At 42.7% G+C, this 19468-nt stretch overlaps 1 protein-coding gene across 1 annotated transcript in view; it reads left to right on the forward strand.

The window, feature by feature from the left end:
- The window catches only part of CACNA1B (calcium voltage-gated channel subunit alpha1 B), a 266954-nt gene that overhangs the window by 206665 nt on the left and 40821 nt on the right, over positions 1 to 19468 (forward strand). The window contains exons 24-32 of the mRNA XM_021414263.1: positions 1313 to 1442; positions 2433 to 2492; positions 3455 to 3561; positions 12692 to 12788; positions 14685 to 14845; positions 16008 to 16145; positions 17013 to 17214; positions 18705 to 18869; positions 19256 to 19366. Of these exons, the coding sequence (XP_021269938.1) occupies positions 1313 to 1442; positions 2433 to 2492; positions 3455 to 3561; positions 12692 to 12788; positions 14685 to 14845; positions 16008 to 16145; positions 17013 to 17214; positions 18705 to 18869; positions 19256 to 19366 (1171 nt within the window). The remainder of the gene's footprint in view (positions 1 to 1312; positions 1443 to 2432; positions 2493 to 3454; positions 3562 to 12691; positions 12789 to 14684; positions 14846 to 16007; positions 16146 to 17012; positions 17215 to 18704; positions 18870 to 19255; positions 19367 to 19468) is intronic.

A 19468-nucleotide genomic window follows, 5' to 3' on the forward strand; every position in this document is an offset into this window, starting at 1 on the left:
GTCCTGCCAGAAGGGAAAAGACATTTGGGAAACATGAATGAGACGTACCACTTTCCAAGTGCCACCCACCCTTTTAAAACACACGTGCATTATGGTGGTTTCTCCAACACCACTGGCAGTTTACTCGTATTTCTGCTTCTCATTACTTGTTATGAATGATGAAGATCTAAAAATAAAGACGTTATTTCTTCGATGAATTGGATTTGATGCATGAATTACAATTACAAATGTTATGGAAAATGTTGGTTTTCGTTTGTATGGATTCATAGACAACACAGATGAGAACCTTCTCCTGTCAAGTGGAGGGATAAGGAGGTCAGGAAACCACAACACTTTCCTTAGTTGTTTCCTTTCAAATCTGTACCCTTGATATTTATAATTCTTTTTCATTCTGCATCCATTCGTAATCCAGAGACAAGGAAGATGTAAGTCGATGTGAAAAGTGAAATCTAACTGTTCAGACATTTGGTTAGAGAAATGCAATACAGTAACTGAATTACATTCTCCATTATCAACGCTGTTGGTTAGGTGCACGTATAATTTGATTCTTGGACAGAACTGAAGTCCTGTATTCAATGGGCAAATGTAGAGTTCTCTGCATTTGCTGTGAAATGTTTGTGAACTGGGTTCAAAATAGCTGAAATGTGAGAATAGTTTTGCTTTGCTTAGAAAATAAAGTATTTGTTACTTTTCTCGGACACAGTTTATGAACCAAAAGATTAACCTAATCAAATGTATTACTTTAAAGTATTTGTCTGGCTTAGAAAGTATGGCTTAGGATAAAGTGCAGGCAGAGGAGCTTGGCAAGAGAGAGCTTATGAGAACTAACAGTCATAGTTACAGTGCCAGTTTCAGCTAAGGGTCTCAAAGTACAGAGAACATATCAATTTCAAAGGGATTACTTGATATTATAAGGATTTCCAAACTAGTTTTGAATTCACGGGACTTCTGTCTGTGAGTTCAAAGTGAATAGGTTTGAGGGGCATATAATTTGTCTTTCAAGCATTCAGACTTGATTCCATTCTTGTGATAGTGCTCTTGTGATAGATGCACGTCATTGCTTTGCAGAAGGAGCAGGGAGCAGTACAGAGATGTTCAGTGTCTTATCGTAAATCTCACCACTGAACTGTTGCAAACCTGAGATTAAAGCCGTTAATCCTGGTTTATATTCTCTTATCATTACTGTGATAGGAATCCTAAAGATGTTATTCTTGTTGAACGCTGTCCTTCTGCCATCCTGCTATCCTTAACTGCTGTAGGGCACTGCTTCCAGCGCCTGCAGAATTCCTCCATGTGCTTCTGTTGTTCGCAGGATCCGGCGTCTGTTCCACTACATCGTCAACCTGCGCTACTTTGAGATGGTCATCCTCATCGTGATCGCTCTCAGCAGCATTGCCCTGGCGGCAGAAGACCCTGTCCAAGCAGAATCACCGAGGAACGATGTGAGTACTGACCGGCGTGGCCAGAATAAAGTTGTGCTGCTTCTCCCAGCAGTTATGCATGTGGAACTTCCATTCCCATCTCCAAAGGAGTAGAATCTGAGGAAGCAAAAAATGGTATGAAAGTGGCTTGTTACCTTGGAATAATGAGTAGAATCAGTAGGAAATCTATTTATGCATGGGTGTGAAGCCAAACTCAGAAGGTTCATGTTCTGAGAAGTGGGAGCGTGGCTCCCACCAGTGCAGCACTGGACATTGCAGCAGGGAGCAGGGCATACCCAAGCGCACCCACAGCAGAACACGGGCGCAGAGGTGGTCACAGCCTGGTATGTGGGCACCTGTGAGGCTGCAGAGATGGTGATTAAGTTCACAAATTGCAAGATGCAGCTGCCTGATTTTAGAATCTTCAGTGTAGTTATCTGTGGTACGCAGCCGGCCTCCTGCTTTTGAAGCTTGTCAGTATCATCTTTTTCCAACGAGGATCAAGGAATCCCTATAGAGGTAATGAGCTGAAGTATCTACCAGCAATCTTTCTTCCACGTCCTTAATAAGTGTGCAATGAGCTTTAACAAAAGGATTTTATCACTCTCTTATGCTCCTGATGTCTTTAATAATGTTATCATCAGTTACAGCAGAAAAACCCAGACCGCTGCACAGATGCTGGCAAACAAGCTCTCTAGGAAAGGATGTTCAAATATTTTGATTTGTAATATCCATTTTGTCTTATTAAACCTGCCGTGTATGCAGGTGCACTGAAGCAACCCATGGGCACGCACTCCGTGGTCTGGCAAGGACTGGGAAAAAATGCTAAGAGTTGAAATGGGATGATTTAAATTTATGCCTAAAGTGTCTGACAGCCTCCACGAGAGGGTATTTATCCATCAGCACTGTGGCTAGTAGACCATGGCTCAAAGAGACCTTTCACACTTTGCTCGTGTGCAGATCATTTCAGTGTGAAGTCTCCCCTAACACTTATTTCTCTTTCCAATTTAGGCTCTGAAATACTTGGATTATATATTTACGGGCGTCTTTACTTTTGAGATGGTGATCAAGGTAAGAGTCTTTCCACACAAATGTTCACCTCGCCTATCAGATTCACACTCATCTATTTCTGGGAACCTGCAGAAAGAGGGTGGAGTGCTGCAGAGCTTGCTGGGGGTGTTGGTGATGAAAAGCTTTAAATCAGGAACAGCATTCCAAAGTAGCCAATGCGTAACAGATGCTTCTCTGTAGCCGCCTTCCTAATTCTTTTCAGTCTCACATTTCGCAGAGGAAAATAAAGATATCTTTAGTAGCTATGGTTGTGTAAGAGGCTGAGAAAGGTGGGTGCATGATGCAAATTGTCTGTGCGTGGCTCGGGACCCAGGAGCTGACGAACCTCACTGAGACACGTCTGCTTCTTCCATTTTCTTTTGATGCTGATCAGGAATTTCAATAGCAGCTGATGCTTGGTTCATCAAGTTTCAAGTTGAGCATTTATTTTAGAAGATCCTTAGCGGCATTTAAGGAAGAATAGGGCTCATACAGAAGCAAGCAAGGCTGCACAGTGAGCAGCATCTTTTAGCAAGTGCTCCAGAGTGGGAGTTTTCTTTGCTGCGTTTGGCTGTGGGTCTTCCCGTCCTCTCTTTGTGTTTCATTATAATATCCTATTCCAGTCATTAATTCCTACTAAGCTGGTAGGACTGGGGTAGAATAAAATTAAACTATATCACACACAGACGGCTGTTCACATAAATTAGTGCATGTCTATGAAAAGAATTTATACAGCAGTTAGTGTGGTTTTCTGTCATGCATTTGGTTCTAGTTTGTTGGCTTCAGATTTGTCTGTGGCAGAGCTCTTTGTGCTTATGGAGATACGCAGCTTGACTCAGTATCTCAACATTGCCCTGCTGGTGTCAAACTCAGAAGAAGGCCTTGTGAAGGGTCTTTGGTTGAGGATGTTCCTCTGTGCCTCATGAACATTGATTTGATGCTTGTTTTGTAAAACTCTTTCTTTCGATGTGTTTCTTCCTAAGATGATCGACCTGGGGCTGTTACTCCATCCTGGCTCCTATTTCCGTGACCTGTGGAACATCTTGGACTTCATTGTGGTCAGTGGGGCCTTGGTGGCATTTGCGTTCTCGTAAGTACATTTTTCTTCTCATCCAGGTTTCTAGGGAATAAACTGCAGCAGAGGCAGGAGCACGTTGCAGAGCTAGCTCAAGTGCAGTGTTTGTGAATCGGTTCCTCAGAAAAACATTCAGCTTTTGCCCTTTATCATACAGCTGGGGGAAAAAGATCTAAATTTGATCTCTTGAAAATTCTCCCAGCCTTACAGTGAGATTATCCACTATTCATTCAAATGCTGAGCCAAGATTCTGGGGGCCTTCTGGCCACCTTCTTTTCAAGGAAGCATTACAGCAGTTTGTGGCAGTCTTCTTTCTTCAGGCAATTGTTTTAAAAATCGTTGTTACAATGAAAAAAACAGTTGATAAACGGAGCTGAGAGCTCAGTGAACTTCTTGCAGAACATTATTCGTAGAGTCATGGATATTTATGATTCATATTTATGATTCATATACCTTGGTATTTCCGCTCCTCCTCTCTCGTTCAGCGTATTTGTATTTCCAGAGAGTTTCCCTTTAATGCTAATTGCTCTATTTATGACATTAAATAAGGTTCCGTGTGCTTCTTTAGTGTCATAAAGGGGTTTATGCAACAAACACAGCTAATTTGTTTTTATAAAATGAAGATTAGCTCTTAGTTTGAACATTTTTTTCTCAGAACAGACCAGGAGAAGAGCTATGCAGGTTCCTCTAAATTTGGAGAGCTCGGAGTTGGATGGCAGAAAGAAATTTGGCCCCCTGTATTTCTGGGCCACGGAGCAAAAATTTTCCAGAGAAGTTCTAGGGCTTGACCAGGAAATAGGCTTTGAGAATTGGCCAGTTTAATTTTCTGCTAAATTAGACTTGAGTAATTACAGCAAACGATAAGCAGCCCGTGCCCAAAATCCACTCACCTGTTTGTTGACATGATGATTAGTGAAGATGAAGAAATTAGCAGTGTTTTACTTGCTAATGAGAAAACCCATTCACCTTTGTCAGGGAACTGTGAAAGCCTGTCTTGCTTCCTTGAGACTGATGGTAATTTTTAGGCAGATGGCCATATCTGCTGCTATTCTGACATGCTTACATGTTGCTACCAGCATAAAAGGATACTGGGATCTTTCTGGTAATGTTAGTCTGGGATATTTCTCAGGAAGTTTTCATTTTCTGAGGTGTCAAGATCCCTTTCACACGAGAGCTGTAACATTTGTATTTTAGATCTATTGCTTTTCATAGCAAATGCTGTATAAAATAAGATGTCTACAATGATTGGACTCCTGCAAGCAGTAGATGAACAAGACGTGGAATTTCTGGAATGATTTTGGAACCAGCTGAGAAACAGCACTTCTCCTTCACCAAGTAGAATGTATAAAAGATAGAACAGAGAAAGCAGACCTCAAGTCATACGCACAAATTCTTCGATCCTAAGCTTGTATTTGACAGCAATTTTTTGAGGAGAGATAACGGGGTCTGGGCTCTCTGTGCCCAATCCTCTGCTAAATAATTGTTTTGATCTGGGAGCAAGTTGTGCCCTATACAAGTATTCTGAAAGGAGGCTGCTATCTCATCCCTCATTAGAGACTTTGTCGCTGTTGATTATCACTCTATCACTCAGCTCCTCTGAAAAAATGATTTCTCTGTTTTAAGGTAGGCTGTTTTGAGATGTCAAAGCCAAAGAGAGAGATAAAAGTCAAATAATATTAGTCACAAGTACATAGGTTGCTCTGAAAGTAATGCCTCCTATTTTTTTTTTATGGAAACTACAACACACCCAAAGAGCACAATAACACTGTTTGATATAGCAAATTCTCAGCTACAAAACTCTGTTTTTCCACACAGTCACCACCGCTAGCTATGCATTTACACCACCAATGAACAATGCCATGCTCGTAAAAATCAGCACCAGTAGGGGTAACCCACTGTTTCACAGTTGCTCTGATGGCATCATTCCAAGGAAAATGTTGCCCATGGAATCTATCTTTCATCAGCCCAAACAGATAGAAGTCAGAAGGCACCAAATCCGGGCTACACAGTGGATGTGGTGGGACAGTCCTACAAATATTGGCAATGTGCTTTGTGGTCTTCAAACTGGTATGGGGCCTGGTGTTATCATGTTGCAAGAGAAAGGTTTTCTTCTTCTCTGGCCTGACTCTGGAAGTTTGAGCCTTCAGCTTAGTCAGCACTGCGATGCAATGGTCACAGTTGATGGTTTGTCTGAGACTCAGAAAATCCAGAAGGATCACACCTTTCCTATCCCAAAAGACAGTGCACATCACTTCACCCTTTGAGGGTTGAACTCTGTCTTGAACTTTTCCTTCAATGGGGAATTCATCTCGCCACTCCATGGATTGCTGTTTTGACTTCCAGTAGTGGTGACATCGTGTCTTGTCACTGGTAATTATGTGATCCAGGAAATTGTCATCTTCAACCTTATATTGGTTCAGCAGGATCTGACAAACTTGCATACAGTATTATTTCTGTTCCTGCAGGAGCATTTATGGGGCCCATCTGGTGCAAACTTTGTAATGTTCCAATGTTGTCACCACCATTTCCAACACACTGAAGCCAATAAGACACAGTTACCTGGTCATAATCTGCTGATTCGCACAGATGAGCTGATCGAGATGTTCTTCATTTTGTGGTGTGAGAGCTGTGCATGGCTATCTGGAACATGGCTTGTCTTTCACATTGCTGTCTCCTCTGCTGAAATGCACCACCCACCTCACACTGCGCTGACATCTGCTGTTTGGTCTCCATAAACATTCAGCAAGTTTCAGTGAATGTCAACTGGTGTCATTTTTTCTGCACGGAGGAATTCAGTTCCACCCTTTTGCTTCATACACACTGGCATGTCAGACACCATTCTGTCAGACTGCCTCTCTGCTGCCATCAGTTGCACAGCAACAAAACATAATGGAATATTGGCGAGAAGTTTCAGCCTCTACTGCTATACCACCAACATCTGCCTGTGACATCATGGGACAATGTAATAAAGTAGGAGGCATTACTTTTGGAGCAGCCCTCATATTAGTGTACAGAGCAGTATTACCCAAGTCTATGTTTCATTGAGAATTTCCCTTTTTCCATTAGGAATTCAAATGTTATAGACAGATTGGGGCAGGGATAGCTGGTAAATTCTTCTGAGCAAACATCGGGGTTTGCCTCTAAAATGTTTTCTCTTCAAAAAGATTTTATTTTGGACAAGGTATTGATTAGAATGAATAATTTTTAATCCTTCTGAGTCTTTTTGTGCTCACATTGGACCATGAATATCTAACAACCCCTCATCGGCTTTTAAATAAATTACTTGTACATCCCCTGACTGTGCTTCATAATAGTGTGCCCCAAGCTGTTTCTATTTTACATGCTCTTTGAGCAATTATTGAACAGGGATTTACAAAAGTGAATGCATAAAACCTGTCTGCCTATTTACTATCTTCCAGATTAAAGTGAGTCAAACCTATTTCTGAGGCTTGGAAAAATTTGAATTTCTTCTGTGATTTTTATTATCACTGTAACTGCTGCTACGTGCCCATATTCAGCTGGCAGGGAGAGTGCTGACATACAATTGAGAGAACCCTTGTGCTATCTCTGCTCTAATCTGAAAGCAGGAAATCCAGTCATTCATGGGGAGATGGCTTGCTCTCTGTTCCTGCTAGTCCGGTTATGAATACTAACAAGTGTCAGACTGTTCAGATGAAATTTGGAGAGAGAGCAAACTCCCTAGCTCAACTATGTTGTTTGGTTAAGCCAAACAGATGCACTGACCCTGCTGAATTTTGATAATCCTGAAAATGAGCTTCTGGGGAATAAACTGGGTAATCTTCATTGTTTTGTTAGTGGGTTTTTGCAAATACCAGAGTCCTGTCACCCATCGCTGATGTCACTGTAAAAATGTACTTAATGTAGCTCCTAGTAGTTTCTGTTTGCAGGAGTATGTGATTGCCACTCGGATGGTGTGAGTTAATTTGTTCTTGACCTGGTGGATGTCCAGTCAAGGTGATGTGATATGTCCCTGAAAACCTGGGAAAAACAGACCTCCTCTATCTGGAATATTGCAACAGACTGTTTATTTAGCCATACGAGATGCTATCAGTCACTGCTGCAAGGATGAACATGATGTTCATCTCAGTCTTTCAAACCAGCTTGCTTTCTGCCTGCAGCTCTTGAAGATATTCTGTGCTTTGCTGTAGTTTAAACATTTTTGAAAGCAAGATCCCCAGTGAGACGCTGGAAAGACTAATAATGCTGATGATAAAAAAAAATGTCTTCAGTTTAGCAATGCATTTAAAAGGGAAATACCTTTCTTTTTCTAGAGATAAATGTGCCACAAACACACAGACATGTTTTAGTCTTTAGGGAAACAGAAGCACAGGAGCTTAAAGTGAGCTAGTAAATCTGTCATCCAAATTTACCAGCCCTAGGTGTAAAGCCCACTTGTTCCACAGAAATAGCTGATGAATAGGAGCAAAGAGATTGCGTTTTTCCATTTTTGGCACTGGAAGGGTGGCTGAGACGCCTAGAGTTTCACACTACTTTCTGAAAAATCAGATGACATTTGCCAAACAACCAAAGATATAACTTCCCAAAGTGCCAGAGGGATGAAGGTGTATTTGCCCTGCCTACTTATAGAATCACAGAATCTTTAAGGTTGGAAAAGGCCTCTAAGATCATCTAGTCCAACTGCCTACTTATCAGCAGTATTGCCCAGTAAACCCTATCTCTAAGTACCACGTCTAGAAAGGCTGAAGCTCTGGGGAGATGTGTGGGTATATGCTGCACAGACATTCCGTTGCTTTCTTGCGTGTTTATTTTTACGACACTGACTTGATGGGAGTGGGATGGGATGGGCTTCTCTGCCAACACGTGTCTGCAGTTGCATGGGGTGCACTGTATAGCCTTATGTTTGTCATTGACTCTGCTCTTTCTTTGTCTTCTTCTTGCTGGAATCTCTCTCTAGGAGTTTCATGGGGTAATATGTTATTCCTGTATCTTGCTGCACTGTTATGCCTGTCAAATGTGTGTACTCACACTTACCACTGTGGAAATGGTCCATGTTACACCCATTGCATCGACTCCTCTGTCACATTATTCAGTGAAATGTTATCTTCCCCTAACAGTTCTCATTCATTCCAATTTCCTTTAACCACAGGATAAAAGCAGACTAGAAAGCCAGGTGACAGGTGTGTTTTGACCAGAATGTCAGCAACTGCAATAGATCAGCATCAAAAATACTTGAGGGCACCATTTAGTGGCTGCATTGCTGATGTGTGAGTTCAGAAAAATCATAATACCTAATTGTAAAGGGGTGGTTTTGCTCTTGGAAAGTAAGTGCTGAAGCTAAAGCAGCTTAGGCCTCCAGGCCTGGTGGCAGGGCCTGGCCATCCCTGTTGGTTTCTTGCCTGACCTGAAAAGAGTGGGAGAGGTTCTGAGAGGTCGGGAGGTGTGATTTCCAAAGGAAGAGGTATGAAAAGTGATGTTTGGCCATCTGCAAGATCTGTTTGGTTGGTGGCATTGAACAGCTTTCCCTCGGGGACTGCAGGGGACACTGAGAGGCCTGGAGTCACAGCACAGCCCTGGGCCAGGAGCTGGGGTGCGCTCCTCTGCAGCACACCCAGGAGAGGTCTTTGAGGAACCAAATTTGGTTGCTTGTTTCTCCCTTCTGCCTGGGAGCATTGAGACACAGGAGAAGGCAGCTCCAAGCTCAGGCTGGGCAGGGTGACCTCCTTTCCTCCTCACTGGGGCATCCATGCTCCCCAGGCAGGTGCAGGAGGAGGGGACCCCGCACTGCCCTGAATTTTGGATGCTCTGGCTCTGAGGCCACATCTGTGACATCACAGCTGCTGGCAGGAGCAACAGAAACAAGAAGCTTCCGTTTTATAGAATGATTAATTTTTTAAGGGATCATGTATTTATTAAAGGGGAAGAGGCCATGCAAAGCTCTTTTAAAATATTTTTAATGTTTCAAATAACTGTGCAGCAAACTGCTCCAGGAAAGTTGAACTGGCCTAATGCAACCAGAACTGACATAAGTTGTTTTTTTTTTTCCCTTTCTTCCTTTCTGTTTCCCTCCCTCAACAGGTCACTGGGTCTGTTTGCTGTCTGTCTTTCTCCTGCTTGCTCTTCCATAGTTCTTATGAATTTGGTAGTTTTTTACAGATCTTTTCCTTCCATACCCATTTAATTTTTGTGGTGACAAATGTGTAGTTGTGACTGCTCTGGTCAAATGTGTGCTTGCATACACCTTTTGACAGAATCTAAGTTCCATCTAGACCTTTCTTTTGGGATACGTGGCTTTTGTACTGGTGTAGCCTTAAAAAAACGTTATGGTTCAGGTAACCCTTAAAAACAGCAAAACCAATTCTTCAGGTTTTATTTTGCTGAAATAGTTGCAAAAAATTGCATCTAATCGAAATGCAGTTTGCAGCATTCTGATTCTGAGCACCAGTCCTTCAGAAAAGTCTTCTCTTATAGTAAAGCTCTTAGTGACGAGAAGTAAGTATGATTCTTTTGGATCCTCTATATGACTTAGATCATAAATCCCATAAACATTTAATCAGCTCATACTCTTTATTTGCTTGAGTGCCTGAAAGAAAGAAAAAATAAAAATCAGCCCTTCTTAGTGTCCTTCGTTCAGGCAGAAGGAATTTAATGGGACTGGAGCTGTCTCCCTTCGCCTCCCAGCTCTCAGGGCAGTCTGCACACTTCCTCGGGTGAGGAAAAAGGCACTTAATCCTTCATGCACCAAAGAGGAAGGATTTGCTGTCCCCAGAAGGTTGGGTTAACTAACCATCCTTTAGTATTAAATCCACAGAGGTTGTTGCTCCATGCTTGAGGCCAGCCCTGTAAAACCTGAGATGGCTCCTTCAGAGCCAAGAAGTATCTCTGTTCCAATCTCAGGCTTCACTTCCTGGAGGCCTTACTGCTGCAACTGTCATTTGACATGAATAAACAGCAGCACAGCAAATAGGGTTTTAGATCTCCTGGATCAGGAATACTGGAAGATACAGGATGGAAATTTTCTGTGGTTCACCCTTGAACCAGTTGAGGACTGTTGAGATTTAGTTGCTACTTGCAAGTGGCTGTGCTGCTAAGCTGGGCTGTGAGTGCATCTACAAACCAGAAATGTGGCTACAAATGAGCAAGGATTTAATATGTTTCTGGACCAAGGTGTCCCTGCCTCCTACTTAATGAGTTTTTTTCTCCTGCTGCCCCAAGCGTGTGTCCCTTAATCCTCTCACCTTTGCTTTTCTCTCACCCCTGCATCCCTCAGCTCCAACTTTTTCACTCCCTTCTGCTCTGCTTCTTGCTTGGTAGTAGTTGGTGAATTGAAAGCACGTATGCAGAGCTGAACATCGAGCAAATCTTCATTTATATTCAAACCTAAAGAGAAAAGCAGCTTAACTGTGCTGGCTATGTCTGCTTCATCCAGACCAGATTAAAGGGTCTCTTATACAAATTGAAAAAAATATTTCTTTTAAATATATAATGGCTCTTCTATGGCATGAAATCAGACTTGTAACTCCATGAGCATTAGCATATCCACATGGACTTAGAGCCCTGCAAGCAGGCAGCTTCCATCTACTGCTGCTGCTGGAATGGCCCTAAAACAGCCCTGAAAGACTGGGAGGGAGAGGAAGGGTAGATCTCTGTTCCTTTCCTCCTCTTCTCCGTTCCTACTAAATTTCATGCTAAGGGAGGTTCTATTCTGTGTATAGATCATTAGAAGATAACCGATAGCCCTCCAAAAATTACTTGTCTCACTTCTATTTGTATTTCAGGACAATAGCAATTATGGATAATTGTGAAAAGAAGTCTGGATATGACAGAGGAATGTGTGTTTCTAGGCTGCAGATTCTGGCCCACTATTTGTACTGAGTAGCACAGTCTTACTGTTGAATTTCTAGTCTGTTAGAAGTGACCAGGTCGTAATAAGCCACTCTACAGGGCTCAGCGAGGTCAGTTTCCCACAAAAGGAGGTCATTTCTTCCAAGTGTCAGTACTTCTCCCCTAGCGTGGTGCAGAGGGCTGGCTGCTAACAGGCCATGGGTAGGCTTTGCAGCTCACTCCCTGCACACACTGTGAGGGGTCTCTAGTGTTGCTTGTGTTTGTATTGCTTTTCTGTTAGAGAAACTTTGTTAGCAAGCTGAAGACTAGCGTAGGTATATCAGCATCTGCTCAACATGTTGTTCATTCCCACCTGTGTTACTCCAGTTCAGCCTCAGACCCAAACCTCCAGTCATGAATAAAACTCTGTTAAAGATTTCCATCCCATTTTCACTTCATACTAAATGAAGGAGAATGCCATTTTTTTGCTGTCGGATTGGAAGAAGATGTAACTGTGTGTGGGGGGGAAGTAATTCTTTTCCATTTATTTTGGAAGTGCACGAGAAAAGTATCTCCTTTCTTCCCCTAGTTCCTCTTTATGGTAATGAGAGAAGTGGTCTCATGTCTTGCACACACAAAAATTGAAAAAACAGTGTGACTTACTACTCTTTTACTCTGCATGCACAAGTGGGAAGTTGCCCTAGTGCTGTTCCAGGCATGTAATATGCCATCATATTACATGATCCAGCATGGGTTTGGTAGCATGTCTTCCAAAAGAGACCTGAGGACAAGGGTATGGGCACACAGAGCAGGTCTGGTCCTGAGAAGAGCACTGTCTCTCACCACAAAGTCTCTGATCCCCTCTGGTCACTGCCTCCTGGTACCAACACAGCTTCCCTGCTAGAGAGGTACCAGAAGCACACAGAAATGCCTTCTTGTCTTCCCAAGCTGCCTGGGGCAGGCTGAGCACCCAGCGTGACCTTCTCACTTTTGAAGTGAGCCTCCCAAGTGTCTTCAGCCGTGTGTGCTGCCCAGCTTTGAGTGCTGCCGGAGGGGAGCTGGGGTAGGACAGTCACCGGTTCCTTGGGAACACTTAGAAGTAGCTGGGAAGTGCTGGTGAGCACGAGGGGCTGAGTCTGGCAGTGTCCATGTCCTGCCCCAGCTCCCCTCCACATATCACAAGTGGGCAGTCACCTGCAGTCCTCATCAGTCCTCTGCATCCAAGGGGAGGATGGCACCCAACACGAAAACATCACACCACTGGGGAGCACTGGGTGGTTTGTTCATGACCTGAGGTCCAAACTATTCCCTTTGTTGTTCTTGTGCCCTTTATGCCTTGCAGAGGAACCAAAGGCAAGGACATCAACACAATCAAGTCGCTGCGGGTTCTGCGGGTCCTACGACCACTGAAGACCATTAAACGGCTGCCAAAACTAAAGGTTAGAGAATAACCCCAAAGCTTTCTTTCTCTGGAGGTCTGGAGCTGATCTGAGTGGAAGCTGATGGAGTTAACTTCATCCAAGTTAATTTTGTTTCTTTTATTTTGATGCAATTAGTCTCTTTGCCAGATTTATAAAAATAGCCGCGCAGATGTTTGGCAAATGTCAAACACTTGTTTCTTTTGCAAACATTGTACGCAGTTCATGAATTATTGTGAATCTATATAAAAATCAAACTTCTAAAAAAAGAAAGGAAAAAAGTTGCAAATAAATTAAATTACTGTTTGTACACGTGATGCTCCTAGAAATGATACACCAGAAAGCAGGTTTTCCACAGTCTGTCTAAAGAGAAATGTCACTGCTGTATGAGGAGTTCTAATCTGTTCATCTCTTCTATTAAAGAATATATGGTGTGGGGTTTCATAGCAGTACCCTTTCATCTCTAGAATGCTAAGCTGCAAAGTGAAATAAATGTGATGTTTTGTGGTTACTTATTCAGCACCATTTCAAGAATGCTTTGAGACAGAGCCAGCCCTGGAAGGAAAGAGGAAGACGTTACAAAATTTAATCATTTCTGCATTTGGGAACTCTGGAATATCTATTATAGAATGTCTTCGTGTCTCATTAGCGCTTTCAGCCTCTTTTCTGTGAGAGATGGGGGAAAAATGAAGGGTGCTTCTGCAGTGGTGAAACAATATCTGACAATTCCTGTTTTCACATAATGCTACATAAAAATTAGAGTTACTTATTATACAGATTTGCTTTTGTCCTTACCCGCAATTCATGCCTAAGTAATTTTCATTTCATGCATTTTTATGTGTACTAAATTTACCTCACAAGATAAGGAAGTGTAATGTTGAACAATGTAGAAAACAGTCTTTATTTGTTTAGAAATCTGAAATGCACAATGCTTGGGTCACGCAACAGTCAAGAGCAGCTCTGTCTTACTGCGGAATGCAGAACGTTTGCTTTCTATTGAATGACTTCCTTACTTTCAAGTCATTTTACTGAGTAATTTTACCATTTCTAAAGAAGTATTCAGAAATCTTTGTGAAGCAGAAGTCATGTTCACATGGCTTGCCTTCAAAATTCTTTTTCATTTTTTTCCTGGATGAGATCTTGTACACAGCAATCAGGAAGATTAATAGAGTGATTAGAGATACTTCCAGTGTTTTAATTTTGGGTTTCTGTGTTGCATTAGGAGCGTAATTCTGGGAATTATTCACTTCCATTCAGAGAAACAGAAACAGTATTGTACAAGCCCTGTGCTCAGGCAGCAACACAGCTCCATTTCTATTATTATGACAAACTCCTCAGACTAAAATTAAGCTGCAAATTACTTGTAACAATGAATCGGTGACTAATAACCAAATAATAAATGTATGAGAAGTTATTCACAGAGAGTTCAGAAGTGACATATGCTCACTAGATTATTCATACTTAATTTTGATAGACACTTCATTGCTGTTCAAAGCATTTGGTTGTTTTGCATCTGGTATATTTTCCTTATTATTCAAACAGTTCAAATAACAGCCAATGAGTAGCAAATTTCACGAGGTTTTTCCCTATCCACTGTGAATAAATTAAACACAAGTACATTTTTCATTTTGTAATTTGCCATGGGAATATTTGCTTAGGGCTAATATTTCTCTGTCTTTGTTAATTTTGAGGGCAGCACCAAAAGAAAATTCAGTGGCACGCCAAACTCATCAAGCAAGCAGGAGTTGTAGGAAGCCAGCATTCTCTCTTACCAAACACTTGGTGTGCAAGCCAATGAAACTACACTTGGGTTAGGCATTGAGTAACTGCTCTCAAGTGTGGGCAGATGCTAGATGCCAGGGTCGTGCAGTTTGCCTTTCTCCTGACCTCTTAACCTCGTTGTCTCGTTGTCCCCAGGCTGTCTTTGACTGCGTGGTGAATTCCCTGAAGAACGTCCTCAATATCCTGATCGTTTATATGCTCTTCATGTTCATTTTCGCTGTCATTGCTGTGCAGCTCTTCAAAGGCAGATTCTTCTACTGCACCGATGAGTCAAAGGAGCTGGAGAAGGACTGCAGGTATGGCAAGAGCAGGGGCTGTGGGGGGACCCCGAGGTTCCCCTGGCTGTCCAGGAGCTGCATCACTTGGGTATCTGCTGGGCTTGATAAGGGGTCCTGTAAGTAAGAGCAGTGCTTCAGTACAATTACCCTAGAGGTGAATTTTCCCTTTTGCTCTTTTAATAGCTTCACCATTCCTAGCTCTGAGCTAGCAAATGATTCCTTTCTCAGGTGGTTAATGGTATAGGGGAACGGGTTCCTTCTCCCAGTTAGGATGGGGTATGAATTCAAAATAAAGCCCAGAAGCGGTTTGGAAGGGGTGATATGATTTCTGTTTCTACCTGCTGCCTTGATTCTCAGAGCTCGTGCAAATTAAGAAAACAGAATGAATAAATAATCAAAAGAAAATCAGTAGGAAGTTGAAGATCTCTAATTAGCTAGGAAAAGGGCCTGCATTTGACTAGCATAAGAGCCCTATCATACTTTATTCTTTGCAGCAGACTGTTGAGGTGCTTGCTGTCCCCAGTGGATGTTTTCCTTGACCCCCAAGCCAAGCACTGTCTCTTTCTGCTCACCTGCGTCACTCTCCGCTGCCACTCGTGCACCATAGGGCTGTCCATGCAGCTCTGCTTTGCGACAGAGCAGATGCATTGCAGAAAAGTGTGAAATTATAGAAGAATTTAGTGCGGAGGAGAACTCTCCAGATGTTGGGTCTGAGCTTCTGACTCTCAAATCAGGACCAATTCTGAAGTTAGATACAGCTTTCAAGTAGGAACCAAAGACTGTTCCCCATCAACCAGCACAGTTTTCTGTGAGGTCAGACAATTTGGGGGTCACCGTGCTGTCAGCTTTGCCAAACAAATCAATGTCCTGAAGATGTTTATTTCATTTTTAAATCTCAGGGGCAGTCCTGAGGCTCCTCTAGCCTTTACTTATATTACCCATGTTTTAACAACCTGACCTAGTGAAAAGTGTCCCTTCCTGTGGCAGAGGTTGGAACTAGAAGGGAATTAAAGTGCCTTCCAACCCAAACCATTCTGTGATTCTACTAACCTTGGTGCTGTTTCGTGGCTCTCTATGACTGGAGTCTGTTACTAGGGCTTTCCAATGCTCTCACTGGGTTACAGCACACGACTGGTTTGGTTTAACTCTCCCATTTGGTCTGAATCTCTGTTGTTCCTAGAGGTCAGTACCTTGACTATGAAAAAAATGAGGTGGAGGCGCAGCCCAGGGAGTGGAAGAAATACGAGTTCCATTATGACAACGTGCTGTGGGCTCTGCTGACACTTTTCACTGTCTCCACAGGAGAAGGGTGGCCAACGTGAGTACATGGGGCTGGCAGGGTCACCTGCTTTTGGTCAGAGGTAGTGGCAGCTTTCTGTGGCTTAGGGGCATGTACGGGACAGTTGACATGGGAAATAAGAAGTCTTTATCAGCCAAGATTAACCTTCCCTTGTGTGAATACAGTGTGTGTCCACGGGTAGTGTTCTCAATGCCCCTCTGAACTTGTACACTGATGCTTAGGCAGTTTTCTTTTGAACATGCACACCTTCTTTAGGTGTACAGCTTATCAAGGAGATGTAAAAAAGTGAGGGGGAAAAGCATTGTGCCTATGCTGAAAGTGTACTGAGTATTTGAACCCCGAGACTGCATGAACTGTTCAACATATGACTTTATTTTGGCAGACATTTCTGATGGGACGCACAGACAGCAGTTCATGATTAGGGATCTCTATGTGGCAGGACTTTCCTGTCCTCCACATACAGCTATTCAGTAAAAATAAAGAATAAGCCAGCATCAGTCTTCACTCTTCAAACCCTTAACGTTCCCCTGGGTACTCAAAGACCATCGGTACCTCTCTTCCCACTCTTATTTCATTCATATTGACCAGAGCAGAAGAGAAGCCAGATCTAACTATATCCTCTCCCCTCACTTGTCCAGGGTGGATATGTGGATCTGTACATAGTAAATCGCCACCATTCATCAGAATGTTGGAAACAGAGAGGGTTTCCCTAAAAATATCCTCAAGGAAAACTTCTTCCTTACCACAGGGATGGGAACAGGTTTGACCTGAGCATATGTGGAAAACCCTCCATGCATGTGAAGGCCAGTGAATGACTATTACAGCATCACTGGTGCTTCACACTGATTTTGTTGACTTTTCTTCTCTCTTTGCACTTGCTTGCAGTGTGCTGAAGCACTCAGTGGATGCCACCTACGAGGAACAGGGTCCCAGCCCTGGCTACCGAATGGAAATGTCTATCTTTTACGTGGTGTATTTTGTTGTCTTCCCTTTTTTCTTTGTGAACATCTTTGTGGCGTTAATCATAATCACCTTCCAAGAGCAAGGAGATAAAGTGATGTCAGAATGCAGCCTAGAGAAAAATGAGGTACCCACATCTTATGGATTGAGCAGCTGTGGGAGGGGGCACCTTGGGGATTCGGAGCACTTTGATGCTGAGGGGACAATCTCTTCATCCCTGCTGCACTAGGAGGGGCTTCAGAACACATGCTGAATGCAAGACCTAGAGAATATAGACATCAACCCGCTCACAGACTTTCACTTACAGGCTTTTGCATTAAAACAAAAACAGGAACAGTCCCTGAATGCTGCACTTTGGCTAAGCAGTGTCCCGTGTCCCTGTGGATCACACCTCCGCTGCAAAGTGGAGATAGTGCTGATTGTTAGCTCAAGCATGCATGTGCAAAAGGAGGCAGAAGTGTTTGGCATTTCAGTGGCTGCTCATCAGAAATCAAAGTGAAATACAGTTGCTGCTGCTCCCCAGTGGAAAGTTGCCCTCACCAGCCTCTTTTTGCTTGATTGAGACAGCGTTCTCCTACATGCCTTAGGAAGAGCATAATAGTGTAAGCACATGCAATGCTTTCCTTCCATGCTCTAGCAAACAGCTCTGCTTCCAACTCAGGAACCTCATGAGTTAGATGTGGTCTCACTGTAGTTAGCTGCAGCTGTGTGTTGTTCTTCCACAAGTGTATCCAGTTTCTTCATGAACCCAGGTAGAATTTTAGTATTTGTAAAGTCCTTTGTCCGACCTGCCTGTGATTCCAAAAAACCCCCTTTTCCTTTGAAAACTTTGAAGCTGGAACCTGATTTTTGATTAAAAGAGATCACTTTTAATCAATTATACAGTGTTTCAACTGTTTGTCTGTTTGAACAAAAAGTCCAAAATAAAGTAGAATATTTAGACACGACTTATCCACATTTTTTTTTTCAACTGTATCCCTGAGATTTGCAGTATGACAAACTTGGAGGTTTTGAATTTTTATCTCAGTCATGCATGAGAAACTGTTTCAGAATCAATACCATTTTAATGTGCTTTTCTTCTTGTAAAAATCTCCGACTAAAGATATCCTTGAGCGTTCACCCATTAATATTTGTTGGATAATTTGTTGGTTGAGTTTGGTTTGCTTTTCAAAGAAGTTATTACCTTCCTGTGTGCAAGAACAGACCTGAGCTTCATCATACCTTTTTAAAACACAAACAGCATCTTCATTAAACCTCCAGTTTCTGGAATTCTTTATCAGGAGGAATCGGCCAAGTGTTTTCTGAAGTGAGCCCATGAATTTAAAACTCATTTCTTTAAGCAGTAAGGGATTGGGACCTGCCGAGTGATGCAAGGCCATCTCCCATGTAGTGGGGGGTTATAGTTCTGTGGGGTTTAGTAGATCCATCAGGGTTGAAAAGTGACAACAATTTGGGGATGATGTGCTGTATTTTACAGTAATAATCGGTATTGCATCATGTGTAAGAAACACTTAAAAGTATAATCCTCCAGTAAATGCTCTACTCCCAGCAATATTCTGACTGATGGAGACTGCCAGCCCTTTTCTGTATTCTTTTCATCCTATTTTTGTTTTGTAGAGGGCCTGCATTGACTTCGCCATAAGTGCCAAGCCACTGACCCGCTACATGCCTCAGAACAAGCAGTCATTTCAGTACAAGATGTGGAAATTTGTGGTGTCCCCTCCCTTTGAGTATTTTATCATGGTCATGATTGCACTCAATACTATTGTTCTCATGATGAAGGTTAGTGAGCTGTTACTGAATCTTTGCGATTACGGGCTAGAAAACGTGGTGTTTGCTGTACAGGTTTTTTGCTCTCAACCTGAGAGCTGGATGGTTTGGCAGGATCAACCAACGCTTCCTCTTCATCTTCCTCACATGGTTTTTAGAGGCCATGTGGGATTCTGTCCATCCCCAGAGGGAGGTGGTTTGGTTGTGATGAGACACTGGGAATGGGAACTGGGCTCTGGAGTTCCGGCGTTCCTGGTTCAGCCTGAGCATCCTGCGCAAAGTTGGTTCACTCGTTGGGGATGCTCTAATTCCTTGCAGTCAGTTGATTGAGCTGGGAAGGTTTTACTCTGCCATCATAAGTGATTTCCAGTAACAGCCTTCCTTCCATCCTGGTTTAGTTCTATGATGCTCCAGAAGCATATGAAGAAATGTTGAAATGCCTGAATATTGTCTTTACATCCATGTTTTCAATGGAGTGTGTGCTGAAGATCATTGCCTTTGGTGTGCTGGTATGTGCCTTCCTCATTTGCTTTCAACTGTTCCCTCTCTACCTAAAATGCTTGTATTTCATGATTAAAAGCAAGCAAGCAAACAAAGAAATTGTCTTGCAA

This window comes from Numida meleagris, chromosome 16 (genome assembly GCF_002078875.1).
Source record: "Numida meleagris isolate 19003 breed g44 Domestic line chromosome 16, NumMel1.0, whole genome shotgun sequence".
Classification (NCBI taxonomy): Eukaryota; Metazoa; Chordata; class Aves; order Galliformes; family Numididae; genus Numida; species Numida meleagris.